This window comes from Balaenoptera physalus (assembly GCF_965194825.1).
Source record: "Balaenoptera physalus genome assembly, chromosome: 4".
Classification (NCBI taxonomy): Eukaryota; Metazoa; Chordata; class Mammalia; order Artiodactyla; family Balaenopteridae; genus Balaenoptera; species Balaenoptera physalus.
The window spans coordinates 36,918,593-36,942,788 of NC_138891.1; the positions used below are offsets into that span (position 1 = coordinate 36,918,593).

The following is a 24,196-nucleotide window of genomic DNA, read 5'->3' on the forward strand; positions in this document are numbered from 1 at the left end:
TCTTGATGGGTTGGGTACAACCAGGGAGGAGAAGATGACAATCAGAGAAGGCTCTCTAGAGGAAAGGACCCTCCAGGATACATCTTGGACAATGTAGTGAGTAAAGGAGGAAAGGGCAGTCTAAGGCAGAGGAGACCAGGCTATAGAAACAAAGGTACCAAATCAAAGACCTTATATGCAAAGGCTATGGAAACTTATTCCATAAGTGATGGGGATCCACTAAAGGGTTTTAAGTGGGAAAGATGGCTTGATCAGATTTATGTTAAGAAGCTTTACAAGAGGGAGGGGATATGGGGATATATGTATACGCACAGCTGATTCACTAAAAAAAAAGAAGCTTTACTCTGTCCTCGTGGATACTGCCACTGCTGCAGGCAACTCTCCCAGGCATCTGTCGCTGCCCAGGCTTGGAATATTCCATCCAGCCTCTAAGAAAGGAGTCAAATGAGAGAACTTTGAAAGCTCACAGGGCTTGCTCTAGTCAGACGTGGCAGAGAATGGGGGCTTCCTGGACTCTCTAGCTCTCAAAAGAAAAAAATTAGAAAGCCTGTTAATATCTTGCTTGAGATCTCACTGGCTGTGTGATTTCCTTGTGACTGAGTGAGTCCCTGATCCATCCTCCAAACAAATGAAACCCTGGTCAGGAGTCTAACGCGAGCACTGAAAGCTTGCAGTAAAATTTAAGCTTTATTGCTTCCTCTTTCTTGTTAGGCAACCCCCAAATAGTAATCATGAATTCACTTTCCCTTCTCTTCCTAAGTCTATCAGTAGAAGAATACTTCATGTATAGGCGACAGACACACAGGGTACCTGGGCGATTGGTCTCATAACCCATCACTTGGCACCAACCATTTATGTTACTACTAAATCACCTTGAGATAGGGTGGACATCCATATGTAAACTCCTGGATTTTTTTAAGAATACAGATTTCTCGGACTTCCCTGGTGGCGCAGTGGTTAAGACTCTGTGCTCCCAATGCAGGGGGCCTGGGTTTGATCCCTGGTCAGGGAACTAGATCCCACATGCATACCACAACTAAGAGTTCACATGCCGCAACTGGAGCCCGCATGCTGCAACTAAGGAGCCCATGTGCTGCAACTAAGGAGTGGGCAAGCCGCAACTAAGGAGCCCGTGAGCTGCAACTAAGACCTGGTGCAACCAAATAAATAAATAATCAGAATGCCTCTATATCCATTAAAAATCGAATACATATTCCATCAAGTTTAAAAAGGCAGATAAACTCTATACCTTTTTGCAAATGAATTTCAACAACTTTATACCATGTTAATCTCTTTAAGACAAAGATACTTTAAAAACAAACCAAGGTCTAAGGATGGAACTTTGTGGGTTCAGAACCCCCCAAGATGATGAAATATCTCAGGTTCACTAAGGGATGGAAAATGGGTCCCTCTCCTTTCACCATTACACCCCTACCCCAACCAGCATCCCAGTGCTTGTCCAGAGAGAGGAAGACCCTCAGCACTGGGGAGAAGTTCAGGGTTGGGAACTGAGAGAAAGCAGAGTCTAACGGCTTTCCTCCCCACTCTCCCCACACACAACAGAGATTCAGGTGGCCTAATTGGCCAAATACAGCCTCTTGCCTGCATTGCCTGCATACCCTCCATCCCACCGCCCACCCCACCCAACCCCCCTGTCACACGCAGGATTTGGGAGGGATTTTTAAACTGGCAACATCATCACCAAATGCAAATAAACTCATTACATTGAATTTCTTCTCAAGTCGCCTTACAAATATGGTCTTTAAAGCACAGTGAAAACACTCAAAGACATGAAATGCTGCTTAAAACTATCCCTGTAGAAGTGATCTCTTCTGTTGCAAAGAGATGAAAAGGCAAATATTTCTGAGTGCTTCGGGTTCCCTACTCAACAGTCATCACATGAGCTTCAATTGCAAAAAAAAAAAAAAAAAAAAAAATTCACGTAGTGTTTAAAAATCTCCTTTAATTTTATTTTCATGAACTCCAAGAAGAACATCGTTGCAGTTAATGTTACAAAAAAGCAAAGAGGGACATCTGAACATGCAATAAAAAATGGATTCACAGTGAAAATAATGTATGTTGGTACTAAAATATAGTTACTTGGCTCCCTGAAGGGAAAAGCTTTCTTCGAATTATCTATTCACTTGGGTTTTATCATGAGAAAATATTTTTTTTTTTTCTGGAAAGCTTTGGGAAGTTTTCAATTTGTGCTACTGTTATTGTTAGCATCTGCTGGAAGTCCCTCATTCTGAAAGCCATTATTTGCAGTCTATAATTTAATCCGAAAATTCAAAAGTACAACAAATAGCTTGGCAACTGTGTTCTTGTTACATACAAAGCCATTAGCAAAAATATGTAACAAAATTTATGTGAAACAAACAATTTTGTCCTTATATACAGAAGTTTGCTTTATTCCTCCTGCCCTCACAGCCTACTCAAAAATGAGAGGGTGTGGAGGGAGCAGCTACCAATCTCCTTTGAACTCTCCTTCTGGGTGGGGTAGAGAAATCTTAAAAGTAAGTTAACTATCTGAATCTTCTTTTAACTGAGTTACAAAAATGCAGCTGGGCTTCTTAGTAAAGAACAAAAACTAGGAAAAATGATAATGGCTTTAAAATAAAGAATTCATCCCTTTGTCCTTTGTAAAATCTCTTAACAGAGAGTAAAAATGACTACATTTGTGACTGTGATCTGAGGACACAGAGCAAAGAGCATCTTGGTGAAACATATGGACGGTAGAAACCAAGCTGCTGAGAAGTTTCACATCTAGGGCATGCACATACATCATACCGATAGAGTTTACAGCTCAGGGGAGAAAGGTCAGAAAGGTACACGGGAAGTGTCACCCGAAGCTACATACAAACGCATGAACAAGAAGAACACACGGAGTCAAAGGGAGACGGTAATGCAAGTTTAAAAATACATTTTAAAATCATCTCAAAGCCAAGGAACATATTTACTGAAAACTCGGACATTCTACAGAATATCTTGTAAACAGTGAAAATGCAGCTTATTTAAAATGTAAAAAAAATAAAAATAAAAATAAATGCAGCTTTATGTAATTCACAGTCTCAAAAGAAAATAAATTTCTGGTTTATCATCACTGCTCGGCTCGGTCTGCAAAACGGAATGATGTGAACAGAACTGGTCGGCATGGCCGGAGCGCAGGGCTGCGCACGCGCCCTCGGGGATGCCGCGGCCCTCCACGCCGCAGCCGCCCTTGGCGCTCCGCAAGTAGCCCGCGATGTACGAGCCGGTGGAGTGCCGGTTCCCCCGCGGGCGCCGGCGCGCAGGGTTTGCTTCGAAGAACCACTCCTCCCACAGGGCTGGGGTTCACACTTTTCTGCTTGTTGGCTTCCTGCTTTTCCTTGGCGCGACTGGCAATATTGCGCACTCTGCTCTGACTTCTGGATGACAACTTTCTGACCAGGGCCCTGGGGAACTGATTGACATCTTGCTTGGAATACAGCACTTGGCAGCCGTCTTCCTGGTCAAAGGACACAAGCTTCCGCAGCTGTTCGGTCAGGGCATCTATAGGCTCTAACGACTTTGTTTTCACAGTTACGCCCTTCTTGTCTCTGATGCCAGTTGTAACAAAGCTCTTACTAATACACTGGTACTTGCTTTCAAAATTACAGGCGATGTCCTCTGATGTTAAGTCCCCCAGACTTTTGGATTTGCAAGGACTGGGCAGCTTCAGAGCAGGCAGAGGAGGGTGTGTGGACCGCTCGGGGGCAGGGTCATGCATGTCTTGAACGCTAGACAGGGGCCCAGGGGTCTGGTTCTTTTTTGCATCTGAATTTGAGAAATGGTTATGCATAAAACCAGCACCCTGATAGGCTAGATGAGAAATATTTTGATTTTTGACATCTTGAATACTGTTGAATATTTCAGAGACAGAAGAGTGGAGAGTCTCTTTACAGTAGCCATTTCTCAAGCCTCTTTGAAAATGTTCCACCACATCCTGACTGTATTTCAGTTTTAAAGGAGAAGCGAGGTGACTTGTGTCCTCTCTCCTATATCCGTAGGTTGTTAAAGGCAGACTTTGTGAGTCTCCATCCATTTCCACGAGACTGCTCTCCCCAGAATTTAAACAGAGAGTGGGATCCACTATTACATCTTCCAGTGTCAAGTCAGTGGAAGTGGCAGGGCTGCGGTTCTTCAGTATTTCCCAGTCTTTTTTGTGGGTGGGACTTTTTGGTAACCAGCAGGGAGGATTATTAGAGGACAGAGGCAGATTGTTTTCCATGGCCCCTGTCTTGGTCTTCCCAGAAAGGTCATCATCTGCTTTAGTTTTAGAGACAGGAGTGCAGATAGTTTCACAAACAGCTGCATGTGTTGAGCATTCAGAGTTCTCGTGCCCCAAGAATGCAATCTGCTCAGGAGATGAGCACAGGAAGGATGACTTGGGTTTTCCACTGGAAAAGCCATGCTTGAAGGGCATTTTTAGGTCCATGGTAGGCAAGGGAGGATGGCCCGCTACCACACTGGGGCTCTGATAATGTGACACAACTGTGGGGTTAACCTGGTCTCTGGTCTCATCAAACTGGCCAATCAGTGCTGAGATGGAACTGCCAGGCTCATTCTCATTTGTCAAAGTGACATTATCAATAAGATGGGAAATTTCACTCTCCTGGAGAATTGCAGTGGAATGTAAGTCAGGTGTGTCAGAACAGAGAGTAGAGACATCTGACAAAGAAAAAGGATGTTGCAGCTCTGCCCTTAATCCCAATTACCTTCCAGCTTCTTAATCTCAGATTGCTTTGAGAAAGGATGCTTCCTGACAATGCGCTTTTCCCTACCCACGAAGCCCCCAGCATTCCCGTTTTCCTTGGTTTTCACACCACACAGATCTTGTGTTAGGATAACTGCAGGGTCACGAGCCAAATGCTGCTTGGGGAGAGGGATTTGTTGGTGCACTGGTGTTCCTGGCGATCACTTAACACATTTGATTTGGTTCTCCCACCCTTTGGACCTGGTACCAACTGTTCTGTGATTGACAAGTTGGCGGTATAGAAACAGCAGAGTCCCAGTGGCTGATGTCTTTGTGGAGGAGAGCGCTGGAGGAAGCGGATACCTTTTGTTGAAATTTGGAAAATGTTGGTCTTTTATACTTGCCTTCCCATCTCTTCTGCCATCCTTATCTTCTGCTGAATGAAACAAACAATATTTTAAGTGACACGTATCACTTTATGTAGGACCTGCAAACACTCATGTTTGTCTTCAGACAGACAAATGGAAAATGTAAATCTGTTACATCGTGACAATATAATTATGGATTGCATAGATTTGCAACAAAGTGTCTGTGTGATGGATAAATGGTAAAATATAGTAATTTCACTGAAACTTCCCTTTGAATAGCTATTACATCAGCTAAGGATGTAATATTCATTGTAAAAAAAAAAATGTCAATGAGTTACCATACTTTTACAGTGAAGATTACCTTAAGTTGTTTCCTATTCAGATTTGTACTACACAGAAGCATGGCAATAAAAACAGAACAAGACAGCTCTGTTAAACAAAGTATTGTGGTACCTGTAAGCAAGATACTGTAAGCTTTCAAAGTTATACATGTGTTAGAGAAAAAAAAAAACCCCACACAAATCATTTTGAAAAACATTTTGGCAAAATACTGATTTTAACCAATTAATTTCTAAAACAAATTGGAGGGTGCAATAGATGCATTAAAATATCAGTATCTGTTGACTTTAAAATGTAAAAATAAAGACTTGGTCACCAATTCTATACCATTGCTAATATCTAATTTTCCGTTGATCCTATTTTTTTGGTTTTAATACATAAATTTCATATTGCATTCTCCCCTAAAAGAGGTAGTAAGATATCAGGCACAGTAAGGAAAACTATAAAAATACACAATTCAAAGTAACTTGGGGTACCCCATCCTGTTTAGTATAGTGCTAAGACAATATTGATATTAGGTGTTCAAGGATTCTTAATCACATTATTTTAATGGATTTTATGCTTTCAGTTATGAGAATCAAGAAAATATGTTTAACTTTTTATTAAATATTTTCCTAACTAAAAGAATTCATCATAAAAATTTGATAAACCCAAAAATGATAAGGAAAAATATAAAGATTATATGATGTTACCACTCAGATAGCCACTGTAAGCTTTTGTAGAGGGACAGAATTATGTATACAATTTTTTATTCTGAATTTTTTCCACTTAATTTTTCTTCTACATGATAACTTGAATCATTGCATGGTTATGTACTGCTCCATATTTATAAGTTTTATACTTTATTATGAAATATATTATGCTATATATATATGAATAACATATAACTTTCCTGTTTTTTAAAGGGAGTAAAGAAACATAACTATTGCTTTCTAACTCACCTTAATGGTAGTAACATCTTAATTGTGGCATTACAGGATTAATTATTACTAATTTCTTTTGCTTTATTTTCCCCCCAAAATGGAGTTATTTATATTTATATATAGTTTACTTTCCCCCAAAATGGAGTTTTGAAATAAATTTTAAAGCATATATTTCATCTCTTCTCTGATACTGCTCTTAGCAAAATTTCAAACTTGTTAACTGCCTTTTTCTCCTTCAAATAAAGCATTCAAAAATTGGTTTGTCTCCCTACAATATCTTACAATAAAAATCAATACAAGCAAAGTGGTGTTTGTGAGAAAATAGATCATTGAAATTAGATTGCATGATGAAAGAATTTTGCTAAAAGAAAGAGGTATCACATTCTACTGTCTGAAGTGATTTTGATTTAATTAAAACTTATTTGTTGCAGAGACCTCACATGGACACAGTTTTGGTGCTTAAATTATCTAAAATAGGGTGGGGGAAGGGTCACCGACACAAGGCAAGAGCTCTTTGGTACACTGTAAAGCAGATATCACTCTTTATCACGTTCTTGATATGAGTGAAGCATTATGCTCAAATTAGGGGAAAAGATGGGTAATGCCTGGTTCCTATGCCTGAGGAATCTGTGAATGGACAGGAGCTGCAGACGTGCTTCCCTCCCTGCCAACATCCAGCGGTCAGGGAAACGAGGCCGCAGGAAAACAGCTAATAAGCTACCTCTTGAGGAAGCAAAGATTTCTCAAGTGAAGAAGGTGGATTACTTTTAACATCTGGCTTTTCCTCTTTCTCCATAAACATTTCCAATTGTAGAAACATGTTATATGGTGGGAAAGAAATATAACTAAACTGAACCTCAGAAAAGTCAATTTAATTTTATTCCTCCTCAGAAAATCAGTAAATAGTGTACCCACTTAGAAAACCATGATCTCTGCTCACATTTTGCAGGTTTCACCTCCCTCTGTGGTACCTCATAGACCCGTAGGCTCCATGCCATCACATCTGATCCCTCACTGTCAATTTCAGATGTCAATGTTATTTCGAGGCTTTAGGTGACTAGGAGATAGCTCTTCTACCACCCACTCCCCAAAGTTTAAAATATGGTCTAAAAGGTAAACACTGTAATGTACTGTAATGATTTATTTTTCAGTATATTTTACTTTGACTACAAAATGTCAGCCATGTCATAATGGTAATTAGGGACCAAAATGGGCCTTAAAGGGGTGTATTCTTAGAGAAACTTAAAGCATCTTACCCAGAGAGTTTTCTTTTCCTTCTGTGTCTCTTGCAGTTTCGGATATAGGCAGCGACAGAGCCCCCAGAAGACTTCTGTCAACAGGCATAGAGACAGGGCGTGCTTGCAAACTGCGTGTGGTCCTTCTCAGGACCCCATCTTGATCTCTTGCAGCCTCAGACACAGAATCCTTTATCTCTACCATCTCTTGGAAGCCCATTTTGCTCTTTTTTCTGCCTTTGGCTGGAGCACTGGCTGTGCGTCGCAGAATCCTATCTCCAATCGATCGCTTCCGAACATAATGGGAACTGTTTTCCGAAGAGCTGTGCCTGGGATTCTTATTGAACAGCCCCTTCAGACCTTGGAGCTGTCTGTTCTGAAGACACAAAAGGACCAAGCACAAGTTAAGCAAATACCACTGTGTCAGCTGCTTGCCTTTTCAATGACAGCTCCATGAAAAATGGATACAAAACGAAATCTCACAGCCACTGAAGAATATTCAAACCAAGAAAACAGCAGCTCACAGCATGTTTGCACAACGTCATGCACATCTTATCAACCTGACTTTGGGAGGAAGGCAGCCTCCCATTTTCACAACCAAGCTTTCCCACAAGTTTCCTGCCCAAAGATGACAAGGTGGTAGGAAGAGTTTCCACAGTGAAAAGACTATAATGAACTTGAGCCACCTTAAAGCAACAGATGCATGTTTTAAAGTGGTAAGCAGGAAGATGGAGCGATGTGAGAGAGCATGCCGCCATGACCACTGAAAGAGAAACGCGCCAGCAACAACCAAGCACCATGCTGAGAAACTACCTTTGTAGCTCCTAGAAAGTGCAATATAGTGTAACTGGGGTTGAGTATTAAAGGGCTCCACTGCAAGGGGGAAAAAAGCACAACAGAACACAATTTGGGCTCATTCAAGAAGGCTGCACAAGTAAAAACAGAAGGAGACAGAACACATATGCTCTATAAACCCTTTCTCCCACTTTGGATTTTTAGTCACAAGTTCATTCATTGCTCAATTCACCACCATCATGTTGTGGTTTATGCATATCAACCCAAACACACCTTGAAAGTAATAAATGACTTACACATGGACATTTATTTAGGAGAGAGAACACAAGTCCTACAGAACACCTTCTTGGCTCAAGTTTTATTTATTTATTTATTTATTTATTTATTTATTTATTTATGGCTGTGTTCCGTCTTCGTTTCTGTGCGAGGGCTTTCTCTAGTTGTGGCAAGTGGGGGCCACTCTTTATCACGGTGCATGGGCCTCTCATTATTGCGGCCTCTCTTGTTGCGGAGCACAGGCTCCAGATGCGCAGGCTCAGTAATTGTGGCTCACGGGCCTAATTGCTCCACAGCCTGTGGGATCTTCCCAGACCAGGGCTCGAACCCGTGTCCCCTGCATTGGCAGGCAGATTCTCAACCACTGCGCCACCAGGGAAGCCCCTCGGCTCAAGTTTTTAACAAACTGATCTTTATTATTTCCCTCAGGCATGTTAAGTGCTAGAGATGCTGCTTTGTTCACCTGGGATTCCTAGAAATTCAAGAATCATTTTTCGATCATTTACATTTGTGTATGTTTAGGCCAGAGGAGAGAGCCCAACAAGTAGCACAAATAGAAACCCAGGACTAAACACAGAAAGTCATAAAACTTTATCACTCTTAGAAATTAGGATCCTTAGCACCTCACCCCTCCCAACTGATGGATGTGAGAATAAACACATACCTCCTATTTCAGGCCAAATTGGTCCACTACCTGCCAGTTGGATTATAGCCTTTAATAATATTAATATTAGCCAACATTTTTGAGCATTTACTATGTGCCAGGCATCTTTTTAAAAATAAAGTATTTGTTTATGAAGTAGGTACTACTTTTACCCCACATGTACAAATAAGGAAGCGGAAGCACAGAGAATGTATATACCTCTGGAGGAGGAGCTGCAGGCAATGCAGACCTTCTGATAAAGAGCACTGGACATTCCTGGGCCCTGGTCAATGCTACAGTCCCTCCAAATCACATCTAGTCCTGAAAATTGATTCCAGTGGCCAAGTCCCCAATTACTCGGCATTACCAGAGGACAGCCTATTGATTTGTAAATCTCAAGTGAGCTCTGCAATGAAGAAATTGGCATCAGCAAAGAGCTAGAATGCACTTTTATGGTCTCTTCCTTTTAAGTCCTGTGGGTGGCTTTTAATTCATTCGTGATTTTTCGGTTTCCAGTTGAATACAATGGCACTAAATGAATGCATCCTGCCTAGAACTGGCTGGGATCATAGCCCGGTTAGTACAGGTAAATCAAACATCTGAGACTACATTTCCCACTGCAGCCAGCTGGGTCTTTTTAAGGATTATAATAAAATTCAAATATGTAAGTCTATCTTCACTGTTTTAGTCAAACAAATGATTGCCCTAGAGAGTAATAGTTTTCTCAATTCTTTTAAGCCCAGAGAGGGCCCCTAGGTGGAGGGAATGAGTACACACCCCTGAAAAGAGGAAGGAGCACACATGGACGGAGACCTGTGGGCAGGAAAGCACACTGAGAACAGTGTGGGCTGGGCTTCCCTAGAGTTTTCTGTTAAAAAAACAGCCTGTCAAGATACACGTTCCCTTTTATGCAATGAATTAGAAAACTTTATTAAGGACCATATTATTGTTGCATGTGGCTTTAAGCCCTGTGATCTTTCTTACCTTTCCATAGATTTCATTGATTGTTATGTGGACAAATATGGACGCTTCTGTCAGTCCTTCCAAATAGACATGCCGGTAGCCTGATAAAAGTAGAGAAAGTAGTTTCCTCTTAGTTGAACTTGCATTTGGCTTTCCCATGGGTGCAAGAGAATTAAATACCTGACTTTACTACAGTTCTTTATGTTAACACTCACATTATCATATAACACATATTTTATATATCATATATGCCATGGATCATGTATATCACATATCATATATTAAATCTTCCAAAGAAAAGGAATGGTCAGTCTAGAGAGAAAAAAGGCCAGCCAGACTTACCAGGCACTAAGCTGCTAAAGGTCACAGTTCTTTGCCCAACAAAATCTCGTCCAATCGGATCGTGATCCCACACAAGGAACCGAACCAAAGCTATTTCTGGCATGTGTACTGTAAATGTGAGGGTTTCTTCCCACACAGGGTTAAATCCTCAGAGACATAGGAAAAGACAAATTAGAAAAGCAAAGGGGTTGGCTAAAAATGATTTAGCAGCAACATCTGCAAAGCAGACAGTGAAAATTGCTTGCAATGGTTATTAAACTCGTGAAGACGACTGAGCCACCCCGGGATGCCTTACTGAAATAAAGCCTTGGAGTTTACCCCATTGCTAGAAAATAATTGGTAAGAAATTGCCTGTAAATCATTACATCAATTCTAATAATCTTTGATGCCAAATTGCACTGTAGAGAAAGCTCTTTTAGACAATATCCAGAATGTTTCGATAAGCTCAGAAAGTATCTATAGTAGCGATCTAAGAATAATGTTTTAGCAAAAGCAATAAAGAATGATTCCTCTCCCCCACCCCCATCCCACCCCATCCCACCCCAGTAGAATGATGCTTCTCACCCACCAAAGATTCTGCTGCTGTAAGCATCACCAGCAAGCATTTTGTAAGGTTTCAATGCTATGGTACATATACCATCGCATTTAATTCTTATGGTAATCCTCTAAGGGTGGCAGGGCAGAGGTTTTTTTCTAATTAAGAAAAAATATATATTACTGACTTTCAAAAATATATAACTCTTAAAAATTACACAAGTAACCCATGCTCACTTTTTAACATAGGAAATATAATGCTCGTTTTATAGTCGAGAAAAACTGATGTTCAGAGAAAATAACATGCCTAACATCATACAACTAGTGACAGAGCCAAAGGAGACGAGGCACTGGTGATTTCCAGTGGATTCTCATGAAGCAAGACCTTAATACATGAAAGATGACATAGCTTCATAGCTACTGAAAATTAATAGGAAAGGCATATAATTCAACTCAAATTCTAAAAGGCAAAACCACGTTTATTCCTTGGTAAAATTCTCTCAGATAAAATAATTAAACTGATAAAAATTCAAGTACTCTATAAGTTTGTTCTTCTTTTCTAAAAATGAAAATTCATGTTATTAAATGTATGCGTTCAGGAGGCATCAGCCACTTAACCCTAATGCCTTAGCTAATGAAATAATTACGGACTGAAAATCATTGAGATGTCCCTCCTGAACAAGAGAAGAGATACTTTTTGTTGACTTAGTGATGACATCTCAATTATTTCTGAGACCAAAAAAAATACATTGAGCATTGGTAGGAAAATGCAGTATGGGAAGTTTGCTTATTTTAAGCATGTTATTTCCTAAGTAACAGGTTTGTGCTACTCTTGAACCCTCAAATTCCTTTCCTTAAACTCCTCTTAAGGTCTCTCTAGGAACCTCTAATTTCCCAAACGTTTTGAGGATTGGGGTTTAGATTTTTTACAGTATTAAGGACTAGAGATTGAGAAAAACAGGCATGCAATAATGTTTGTCATATGTATGAATAAATACAACCTTAGAAGATTACTGTGAAAAAGACATGAGGCTTGAGTAAACGAAGTTTTCTTTACATGATGGCCAAAACAGAAGAAGAAGGCTGCCCATGCACCACAAGTACATATTCAAGAAGTAAACTTGCCAGAGCATGCTGCACTTGCCTTTACAGCTGTACATGCTCCAGAAAAAAATGAGAAATCATTAGGACGTGGGCTTCACAAATGAGAACTTTGAGGCAACTCATGTCATGAAAACAATATAAAAATATAACGAGTCATTTTCCTACATGAAGTTTTAACCCAGATCTTTAAAATATCATTCATTTCACTAGAAAAAACCATTTGCTTCAAAAGCAGAAGTCTTGACAGCCTAGATTACAACATCCATCAAGATATACCATGCATCAATCCCATATTTACTTAGTTTTATGTGTTGAAAAATCTTAACAAAACTCAGATGGCAGTTACAGATTTTAGAAATTTGTTTCTCTTCCATGTAGAAAAATTCTCTTTTTTAGTGCAAACTCTATTTCTAGAGCATCCTTATTAAAAGTGAACAGAGATTATAATCTTACCATTGTCATCTACCACACGAGTTTGATCTTTACAACAATCTACTGGCAATCCGATAATTTCAACTTCTACAAAAGGATCAATGATCTATATAAATAAAGAAAGTATTACTACAACTGATAAATTTCTACACATGTTAATTTAAGAATATTGGCCAAAATATCACATATCAACAGCAACCCATTTATTTAGGTGCTTACTAAGAAAGAGAAATTGTATCAGATTCAACAGAGTCAACTATGAAGCAGGAATAAAAAAAGATTACATTGTTATTTGCCAATATCTACTAATGCTACAAAAACTTAACCCGATGAACCTTCAACTCCAATTGAAGGTATATACCCAACAGAAATGAGAGCTTCTATCTATGCAGAAATGCTCAGAGCAGGTGAATTCATGATAGTCACACATTGGAAACAACCTAAACGTCCATTATGAGTAAGATGGATAAACTGTGGAATATTCATTTAATGAATACTACACAGCAATGAAAAAATAACAAAGTTGTGCTACAGAGCCATAATGTGGAACGAGCCAGACACGAAGGAGTGTATACCGTCAGAGCCATTTACATAAAGTTTGAGCACAGACTAAATGAATCTGTTTTGACAGGGACTGGTATTTGATGGGGGGAGGGGAGGACTGGGAGTAGATATCGACTGGGAGGGTGGACGGAAGCCTTCTGGGGGTTCTGGATATGTTCTTTTTTTTTTTTTTTTTTTAACATCTTTATTGGAGTATAATTGCTTTACAATGGTGTGTTAGTTTCTGCTTTATAACAAAGTGAATCAGTTATACATATACATATGTTCCCATATCTCTTCCCTCTTGCATCTCCCTCCCTCCCACCCTCCCTATCCCACCCCTCTAGGTGATCACAAAGCACCGAGCTAATCTCCCTGTGTTATGCAGCTGCTTCCCATTAGCTATCTATTTTACATTTGGTAGTGTATATATGTCCATGCCACTCTCTCACTTTGTCCCAGCTTACCCTTCCCCCTCCCCGTATCCTCAAGTCCATTCTCTAGTAGGTCTGTGTCTTTATTCCCATCTTGCCACTAGGTTCTTCATGACCTTTTTTTTTTTTCCCTTAGATTCCATACATATGTGTTAGCATACTGTATTTGTTTTTCTCTTTCTGACTTACTTCACTCTGTATGACAGACTCTAACTCCATCTGGATATGGTCTACCTTGATCTGCTTACATAATAATTAATCAAGTTATCCACATTTGATTGGTGCACTTTAATGTAGTTAAATCAATTGTGTACTATGATGTGAATTTAAAAGTATTTAAAAATAAAAAGATGAAAAGGTAATCAAAAGAAAAATATTGGTGTTTAGTGCCCCTCCTCCTCACCTTCACCTCCCCCATACCCCCTGCCCTCTGGGAGAGGGATCCTGCTTTGTTTGTCATCTGTGAGCCCTCCTTTGTAGTGCCAGTACTGGATAAGTAGCAATGAAGGAATAAAATCCTAAGGAACCCAGAAAGGAGAGAATTATGAAGTCTGGGAAAACATATTTTTAGGAGCTTGGAGAGTAAGGAGAATACAGTTCTGGAGGGAACTTCACAGAATATGAGCTAGAGGTATGATAGAAAAACATTTTGAGACAATTAGGTGGATAGACACACTTTTTGTTTACTAAATAAATCACAGCTAAAGTTTACTCATTTTTCCATTAATTCTTTGATGCTAGAAGTTTTTCCTTAGAATAGAACACTGTGGTAAAACTGTACCATTGGGAGTCTTGGATTTGGGGGCAGCTAATAAATATGACTAAGGAAAATAAAATTAAATTCCTTAATCTTAAGGAATTTAAGAGGCTTAAATTAAGTCTAAATTAAGGAATTTAAGAAGCCACAGGCTTGAAGAACAACTTCCTGCTTCGACACTTGGTTCCTGTGCTGGACTTTGGCAAGTTGTGTAACTGTCTGTGCTTCAGTTTCCTCATCTGTAAACCTAAGATAACAGTGTCCACTTCATCATGCTGTAATCCAGGTGACATGCTGGGAGAATGGAACTGGATAGTGGTAGCAAGATTAGGGAGAGATTTGGGAGGTAGAATGTCCAAGAGATGCTAATTGAGTAGATGTGGAGAGCAAAGAAAAGGTGAAAATTAAAGATGACAATCAATTTTCTGATTAGGAGCAAGAAAAATTATTATTTCATTCTCAGAGATATGAACAATGCGAGAGATCACAGGCTGAGAATTCAGGGGGACTAGAGGGGGGGAGAAACTATATTTTCATTAGCCTCTGACTAAAGTACAAATAGTAGACTATTAGTACTGTAGTTCTGTGCCTGGCAGAAATCACAGATGTTTTCAAGTCACATTATAGTTGTTGCAGAAATCTCCGTGTAGCACCCATACTTATCATGACTTCAAAATTCTAATAGTTATTCAACCCCCCTCTAGATCCTGCTATTTATTGCATACATATTTGTATGTCACAGTTTGTTTTTAATATACTGATAAGTGAATTTCAATATAATTTGTCCTGTGTACCTTTATCTATTTTATTTTATGCATTTAAAAACACTATTCTGAGAAGGGGTCCAAACGCCTCATCAGATGCCAATGGGTTCTATGGCTCAAAAAAGAGTTAAAATCTCCTGACAGAGAACCTCATAAACCACAATAAGGAGGTTGGATTTTATTTTAATTATAAAAGAAAGATAATCCTCATACATTTAAATGATTACTCTAACCCCACAGACTATGTATTACAAAGATAAAGAAATACCGATGCAGTGAAAAACACCTGGAAGAAACCTCCTTATCCAAGTAACATTATCAATCCTAGGATAAACTGACATAATGTGGCCCCTGATATGATACACTGAGAAGGATACACATTGCCCATGTAGTATTCCTGCCAAATATGTTTAGTCTGATTCTAATCATGAACAAACAATCAGGTAATCCAAACTGAAGGACACTCTGGACACAACTGGCTTGGACATTTAAAAAAATATCAATATAATGAAAAAAGCTGGAGAACTGTTTTATATTTTAAAAGACCAAAGAGAAATGACAACTAAAAGCAATGTGTGATTCTTAATTGGATTCTGAATCTAAAAAGAAAAAAAGAAGATGTAAGAACAATTTGGGGACAATGGGGGAAAATTGAATATAGATTTTATATTAGATAACATTAGTGTACCCACAAACTATTGGGTATAAGATAGGCTCCAGGATGTATTGTACAACGTGGGAAATACAGTCAATATTTTGTAATAACTATAAATGGACAGTAACCTGTAAAAATTGTATAAAAATTGTTTTAAAATAAAATTTTAAAAAATGAATAAAGCTCTGATGGTCTAAAAAAATAAAATAAAATAGAAAAAAATATATTATTGTACCGATATTGAATGTCATGGGTGTAATGACTGTATTGCGGTTATACAGGATAACCTTCTTGTTCTTAAGAGACAAATGCTGAAGTATTTAGGGATTGGGGGTCATGATGTTAACTTACGCTCAAATGACTCTCCAAAGAAAAGAAAATGCATATATATATACACACATATATATAATTAAATTTTGTTATATTTGCTTTATTTCTCCCTTTCATGTGGATAAGTATATATGTATGTGTATATGTATATTTATGCACACATTTACACATGAAAGGAAGATAAGGCAAAAGTAATAAAATTTAATGAGTTAACTGGTGAATCTAGGTGCTGGAGATATGGTGTTCATTTTATTATTCTTGCAACTTTCCTGAGGTTTGAAATCTTTCAAAATAAAAAGTTTGGGGGAAAATATAGGAAGTGAGTCTTCCTTTTTGCAGACAATAAAGAAAAATGGAAAGAAGAGGAAGTAAGGATAAACTTTCTGATACTACCAAAATAACTATTCTTGCTGCTGAGAGAACAGAATTGGAAGCAGGGAGGCCAGTGAGCTGGGAGGCTACTGCAGCAGAACTGCCAAGAGATGATGGTGGCCTGGATTAGGCTGAAGGCAATGCAGATGGAAGACATGGTCCCACCTGAAGCTCCTACTTTCGAGAGGGAGGACATGGGGCCATCTGCTGGAGAAAGCGATGAGAACGAATGTTTGAGGAGAGACGAGGTTGAAAATAGCCACTGTGGAGAACAGGATAGAGGACTGATCAGGGGGGAGTTGGGATGGCAGTGCAGCACTACGTGTGGGTCGGTGGAGATCTGAGACAGAGTTGATGGTGGGACCACTGCAGAGCTGCTTGGTTTCACCATCGACATTCAAGATCCAGAAAGGATAGTTTAACAGGTGAGAGAGGCAAAGAGCCTGAAGTGATGGACCACTCCTGAGAGGAAGAACATGAACAGAGGAGGCGCTGACAGGTAGGGAGAAAATGGAGGCCAAGGAGGCCAAGAGCAGGTGGAGTGGGGATAACGGAATGAAAGCTCTGGAAAGAGCGGAGGCTGTGGTCACAGAGGGAGACATTTTACAATCACGCAACAGAAGTGCAGCAAGGCAAGAGCCAGCCTGTGGCCAGGGAGCAGGTGGTCGATATGCAGCAGAGGTGAGGGTCACAGTGGATGAGGAAGGCGGACGGAAGGTTAGGATGTTCTCCTAGGCAACATGTCTATTAATAACGAAATTGCTCCTTGCATCTCAGTTCAGCATTGCCAGTGTCAGTCTTGAATCGTGAACTGAATTGCATTGCACTCATGCCTCCGAAATAGATGATACACTGCACTCCAGAAAGAACTGTGTGTGCTTTGCCAATAAGTCAGTCAATATCTGATGAGCTGAGGTCAGTGCTCATTTACAAACACACATACACACAGAACCCTTAAGACATTTCAGATGAAATGTAAACACAATAAAATAAATCACATTAATTAACCACGTGGTCGTATACAGCTTACCTCGCCTCGGTCTCCAAACATGGAATCTGGAGGTTTGGGGAGTTGCTGCCCGCTAATCACTTTCAGGATGAACTGCTTCTTAGGGTTGGCAGGAAGTGGATCACCAGAGAAAGGGTTGAAAGTACCTAAGCCAAGTAAAGTAGAGGTTAAAAATCTAGGTTTGGTGGCATGGAAAAATACACACCCACACCCACATACCTTAAGCTTGCAGAACAAAGAAACAATAGATGCTGGATTACTATAGTGTTTCTTAAAGCAAACAAATTATCACGTTAACTATCAGCGTGGCTTTTGCCTGAAGGCAATGCCAGCTGGCATTTCCATAGCTGTGTTTTTTTGTTAGAATCTATGCTCCCAAAGGCCAGAAGATTGGACCCATTTAAAACAAGTGTCTGTGATGCAATTATCAACCAAGGCAGGGGGTAAGAGGAACATTTTATTTGAATGTCCGTAGTATAGAGAAGGGGAGCAGTTGTCAGATTCACATAATTTTCCATCCTAAACTATTGCAGGTATAGAGTGAATATAATAAACAGAAAGAAGACCTGAAATTAAGTAAACAGCATAGCAAGAAAACACGCAAAGCACAAAATTCTGAAGACACATCTGTCAACAGTTTTTTACCTGAACTGTTAAAAATCCAACTTGGAAATTTTAAAAAGAATTTTAATGAGCAGAACCAAAAGGAAGTGTTTTTGATCTAACATTGCATTACCTTTTTTTGTTGTTGGTGTTAGCACTGTTTTGTAATTGGAATAAACTGACTAAAAAGGGCTTGATAAAATTGTTTCAGGTGTTATTACAATTTTGCCAGCAGGTCTCAGACTCATACTCCCTTAGAGAGTTTCTGAAAGCATTCAGTTTACAAATAATGCCTAGTGAATATCATGCTGGACCACTGGATTTCAGGTGACAATCCACTGCTATTATCTATGTCCCTCTTTAAGTGCATAACATCACAAGGAACATTCTAAACATCACGCTACCCAAATACTAAACAGTTGTGACAAGAGTTCTTTATTTACATTTCAATACCGAATTTATCTCTTTTTTAAAAATCATGTTGCAAAACAGAGGCATCACACTTTCCACAGAGCTCCTTCAATAGAGGTCTCCTGCGTTCAGAGCCGTGACTATGAAGTTAACACACACCTTTGCACATCTGCTGGGGTTTGAGGACATAGCCGCAATTGCCATTTGTCTTGAATTTGGCTCGATTTAACTGCATCATTCGCCCTTCAGACTGGTAGTTCAATGCCACTGTGCAAGTTCAAAGTTTAAGAGAATTAGGCAAGACGGCAGCGTGGAGTCAAGACACACGGAGAACCGCTCCTCCCCGAGGCATACACACCTAGCTGGCAACCTGCGTTCCAGTAGGGCAGAGGGTTGAAGTTACTGGAATCGATGCGGTAGGCGGAGGGATAAATCCTCGTGAGCTGCTTCTGATTATAAATCATGAACTGCTCAGATTTCTGCTGAACCACCTGATGTGCTCTTGTTTCACTGAATGATAACACATTTCCTGTGGTTCCTAGAAGTTTTTAACAAAGAAAACAGAAACGTGAGAACTGCTGCAAAGAAAACACCACTCATAAAAGATCTTATAATGATGTCGGATTACACCCATAATAAAAGGCAGAGCAAAAGAGTGAATTCAACCAGAGCAGGCGCAGCTCCTAAGCAAGAAAGGTCTATAAAGTTCCACTCTCGGGACTCTTTTGCCATCTCAGATCAGAGCTGTGCATCTTGCTCAGATAACTGCCTATTTCTGGATCCCACATTCTCCCAAGAATTCAATCATCTCACTACTTCATGTCTATCTGACTAGTATGAAGAGGACAGACAGGAAAATTATTTTCTAGGTGCATGATTCAAACGGAATAGCTTTGCCAGAGATCAAGACACCTATGGATAAATAAAACTATCTTTGTAACTCATTCCTGATAAAAGGGAGACATTCATTGAAGGCATTCATCTAAAAAGCATACATATGAAACACATTAAGTGACAGCATTCAGAGTTGAAGAAAATAAAGGGAAAAGACCAATTCCAAAACAGGAAAATTGGGTTTTAAAGTTACTTTGAATAGAATTATGAAACCAGTCAAAACCTATTTGGGAGAAAGGAATAATAATGGAAAAAGAATTCAAAAGAACATTATAAAGAAATAAAAGTTTCAGAAACAAGAACAGTCATCCACCTAGCCAGATTTATAAATAATGGAAAAGTAAAGGGAGGTTAAAAAACAGGAAGCCTATATTAAAGTTTCTGCTTGGAGCATCATCAGAAAGGGTTAATCCAGGACCAACGAAGCTACAAGTTAGGGGGTCATGATGGAGTGAACCTCCAATTACTTAATATCTTACCCTTTTCTCCCAGTACTATCTTTTGTACCACATCTAAAATGCTCCCACCCATCCCACCCCTTCACCAGACATCCATACCCCAGCCCCAAAATGACCACCCCATGTCATCTGGACCTGTTGGAATACACCAGCCTAGATAAAGATCCAAACATGCCCAGAGTCTCATTCTCATTCCAACGTGTGCTCTGAACCCAGACTGAGGTACATGGCCCAAGAAACAAAGGAGAAGAATTATAATCTTACTGGGCCTGAACTGTATCCAGACTCTGCATGTTTATTCATGCACACAGTCTCCCAGGGCCCTTGTTGTCCTTAGGGTTGTAAACCCTTAGTTATTAAACACTGGCCAAATGACTAGCAACTACACTCTACCACGTGGAACAGTCATAAACACAAGTGGGAGGCAAAGAAATTAGAGGATTACAGTGTTTAATCTGATGATTTCCCTCATATAGACTCTTTCCTTATCAAATATATCAATAGCTTATTGACATAACTTAGCATAGTTTACATATCTCAAGCATACTAAAAATGATCATATTTGTAGATTTTGATGAGAAATACTGTGAACATGATAAGAGAAAATATAGTCTTTTTGACAAACCACATTCAGATGGAGTAGCACTAAAATTAGTACCACTATTTTCTCTGTCTCTCTACATAAATTACGCACACCACATTATCAGTAAGATGACCTTGCTAATTAGGTACATGTCAATTAGTATATTAATAGAGTTGAGTTGCTTTGCATTAGGATGAGCCATGCATTCATTATCTATTGCTTATTTTGTGGCTAACACACACACACACAGAAAAGACAAAAACAGGTAAAGTTCAGGAACTAAATAGTCCTCAATATTATTTTCCATTAAGCTAATAGGATTATGATTACCTAAGGCATGTAGTAGAAATTATATTTCTATGAACCAAATATACCTTTAACTCCATTAAAATACTTCCTGAGTTTATTTTCTAGCTGTGGGCAGATATTGTAAGAATGTGATGTTCAGGTACCACCTCACACTGGTCAGAACAGTCATCTCAGAAAGTCTACAAATAATAAATGCTGGAGAGGGTGTGGAGAAAAGGGAGCCCTCCTACACTGTTGGTGGGAATGTAAATTGGTGGAGCCACTATGGAGAACAGTATGGAGGTTCCTTAAAAAACTAAAAATAGAGTTACCATATGATCCTGCAATCCCACTCCTGAGCACATATCCAGAAAAGATGAAAGCTCTAATTCAAAAAGATACACACACCCCAGTGTTCACGGCAGCACTATTTACAATAGCCAAAACATGGAAGCAACCTAAATGCCCATTAACAGAGGAATGGATAAAGAAGATGTGATACTTATATACAATGGAATATTACTCAACCATAAAAAAGAATGAAATAATGCCATTCGCAGCAACATGGATGGACCTGGAGATTATCATATAGCAAAGTCAGACAGAGAAAGACAAATATCATATGATATCACTTACATGTGGGATCTAAAATATGACACAAATGAACTGATTTACAAAACAGAAATAGACTCACAGATATAGAAAACAAACCTATGGTTACAAAAGAGGAAAGGGGAGGGATAAATTAGGAGTTTGGGATTAATATATATGCATTACTATATATAAAATAAAGAACAAGGTCCTACTGTGTAGCACAGGGAACTAAATTCAATACCTTGTAATAACTTATAATGGAAAAGAATCTGGAAAAAGAAAAGAATGTGATGTTCACTTGCTGAGAATCCTACAGGTTCTCATGTTCTCACATGTGAAATTAATTTTTTTTTAATAATTGTCACCATCTAAAGAAGGAATAAACACCAAAGGGAAGAAAATCTGCAGATAGAAAAAGATACACTTGTGGAATGGGGGGAAAAAAAGAAAGATCTGAGGAAAGAATCCTGGAGGTTGTGAGGACATAAGACTCAGCACAATGTTGTTTTCCCTTCACTGAGACACAAGAAAATGGGAGATTCTGACGTACACTTCTCTTCCACTAAAATTACAATTAGATTGAAAACCCATATGACCACGGTTTATTTTCATAAACACCCATTAACTGAACAAAATACAAGTGAGAAAGGAAGAGGATAAAGAGAAAGAGCAGCTAGCAGGAAACTCAGGGTAAGAACAGTTGTAACTAGAATTTCTCAACTCCACATACGGCAACTGATGGGTAAGAAACTGTGAAAGAGTCAATGCTTCTGAAATTTCTGCTCTTGTTGTTAAAATTGCAATCTGTGGATTAAATTATTTTCATCAAGGTCAAAATTTTCAATGAGAAAATACAGGGCGTTTCAAGATGTTGTATTTGTCAATTAATTTCCTCTTTCTTCTAGCCATTCACACTTGGAACAGCCATCTGTGATCTGGCCATCAAACTAGGTCAAGTCTCCATAGTTTGAAGACTGGGAAGACCTTGCTCTGATACATTTGTCTTTTTAATAATAATAAAGTCTTCCTCTGCCCTGTTGGAAATTTCTCTGACCTCTAGCCAATTAGGCAAAGTAATCAGTAGAGCCCTCCCTGTAAGCTAAGCATTGTACCAGCAATCAGTTTCCTGACACCCAAGCTGGATTCTACACAGTTCCAGAAATGTGTGCTGATGATCCGATTAACAAAAGTTTAATTAACAATTGACAAAGAAAGGTCAGGAGTGTGTATCCAGAAGAAGAAACACTCAGGCCTTACCATCATCCACAATGTCCTGGGCTGCCACGGAGTTTGTGTACACAACCAAATCAGAGAGCTCTCGACAGAGCTTCATGGTTTTCCTTCGGCGGCCCAACCTGTAAAATACACACCCAGGACTCATGACATTTTAGAGCTGGAAGAGGTTTGGGCTTTTGGTTACTCCACCTTCCCTACTTGCTCCTGATGGAGCCAGGATTAGAAACCAAGTGTGATTTTTAGTTCAGCATTCTCTCCACCACAACACCGTACTCATGTGGCTTTTTTCACCGCTCAGCCAGACTTTATTCACAGTCTCTTCTCCTGAATTTGTGAGTTCTATTGTGAAGGGCTTGATTGCCACCATTACCCAACTATGGAGTAAACCAGAGTTTAGCAGGGAATCACTCTGCTTTGTCAGAAGGAGAACCTGGACTAAAAAGCAGTAGGGATACTGTACTGTCAGTCACAAGAATCCTGTATCTAAAGATAAATACACCAAACTTTCCATAGTCATTATCTTCTAGAGGTATAATTACAGTGATTTTTGTTTTCTTCTTTATGCTTTTTCTATATTCTTCAACTTCTTAAGACAAACATCCATTACTTACTCTCTCTGTACGTCTATATCGTCTGTATCCCATAAACCACTCCTAGGATCTGCTCTACAACTTTACAAATTCTGCTACTTACTCTTTGCCACAGTAAAATTCTCCATAGATTATCACATTCCCCACACAGACACACTTTTCTCCTCTAGGAAAACATATAATCATTAAGAACTTCAATCCCCACCAAAGGAGATACACAAATGGCCAATAAGAACATGAAAAGAAGCTCAACATTAGTCATTAAGGAAATGCAAACTAAACTACAGTGAGATACCACTGCATATCTACTAGGTTGGCTATAACCAAAAAGGCAGGCCATAATGAGTGTTGGCAAGGATGAGGAGAAACTGGAATGCTCATATATTGCTGGAGAATTTTAAATGGTACAACTGCTTTGCCAACATAGTTTGCCAGTTCCTCAAAAAATTAAACAGTTACCATGTGACTCAGGAATTCCACTTTTAAGTATATACCCAAGAGAAATAAAAACCTATGTCCAGGGCTTCCCTGGTGGCGCAGTGGTTGGGAATCTGCCTGCTAATGCAGGGGACATGGGTTCGCGCCCTGGTCTGGGAAGATCCCACATGCCACGGAGCAAGTAGGCCCGTGAGCCACAACTACTGAGCCTGCGTGTCTGGAGCCTGTGCTCCGCAACAAAAGAGGCCACAATAGTGAGAGGCCCGCGCACCGCGATGAAGAGTAGCCCCCGCTTGCCGCAACTACAGGAAGCCCTAGCACAGAAACGAAGACCCAACATAGTAATCAATCAATCAATAAATAAATCTTTAAAAAAAAAAAAAAACCTATGTCCACATAAAAACTTAGAAATGAATGTTCATAGCAGTATTATTCATAATAGCCGGAAAGTGAAAACAACCTAAATATCCTTCAGCTGATGAATAGATAAATGAAATGCAATATATTCATACAATGGAATATTATTCAACAATAAAAAGGAATGAAGTACTGATACATTCTACAACATG

The 24,196-nt window shown here is 39.3% G+C and overlaps 1 protein-coding gene across 1 annotated transcript in view; it reads right to left on the bottom strand.

Annotated features, from left to right (window-relative positions):
- Positions 1-1,649: 1,649 nt before the first annotated feature.
- PLCH1 (phospholipase C eta 1) overlaps positions 1,650-24,196 on the bottom strand; it is a 235,356-nt gene continuing 212,809 nt past the window's right edge. The window contains 15 exon segments of the mRNA XM_082459515.1: positions 1,650-3,273; positions 3,275-4,702; positions 4,704-4,802; positions 4,804-4,901; positions 4,904-5,012; positions 5,015-5,076; positions 5,079-5,150; positions 7,601-7,955; positions 10,278-10,357; positions 10,599-10,745; positions 12,690-12,774; positions 17,554-17,678; positions 18,706-18,813; positions 18,905-19,084; positions 22,621-22,718. Coding sequence (XP_082315641.1) covers positions 3,064-3,273; positions 3,275-4,702; positions 4,704-4,802; positions 4,804-4,901; positions 4,904-5,012; positions 5,015-5,076; positions 5,079-5,150; positions 7,601-7,955; positions 10,278-10,357; positions 10,599-10,745; positions 12,690-12,774; positions 17,554-17,678; positions 18,706-18,813; positions 18,905-19,084; positions 22,621-22,718 — 3,256 coding nt within the window. The 3' untranslated portion in view covers positions 1,650-3,063.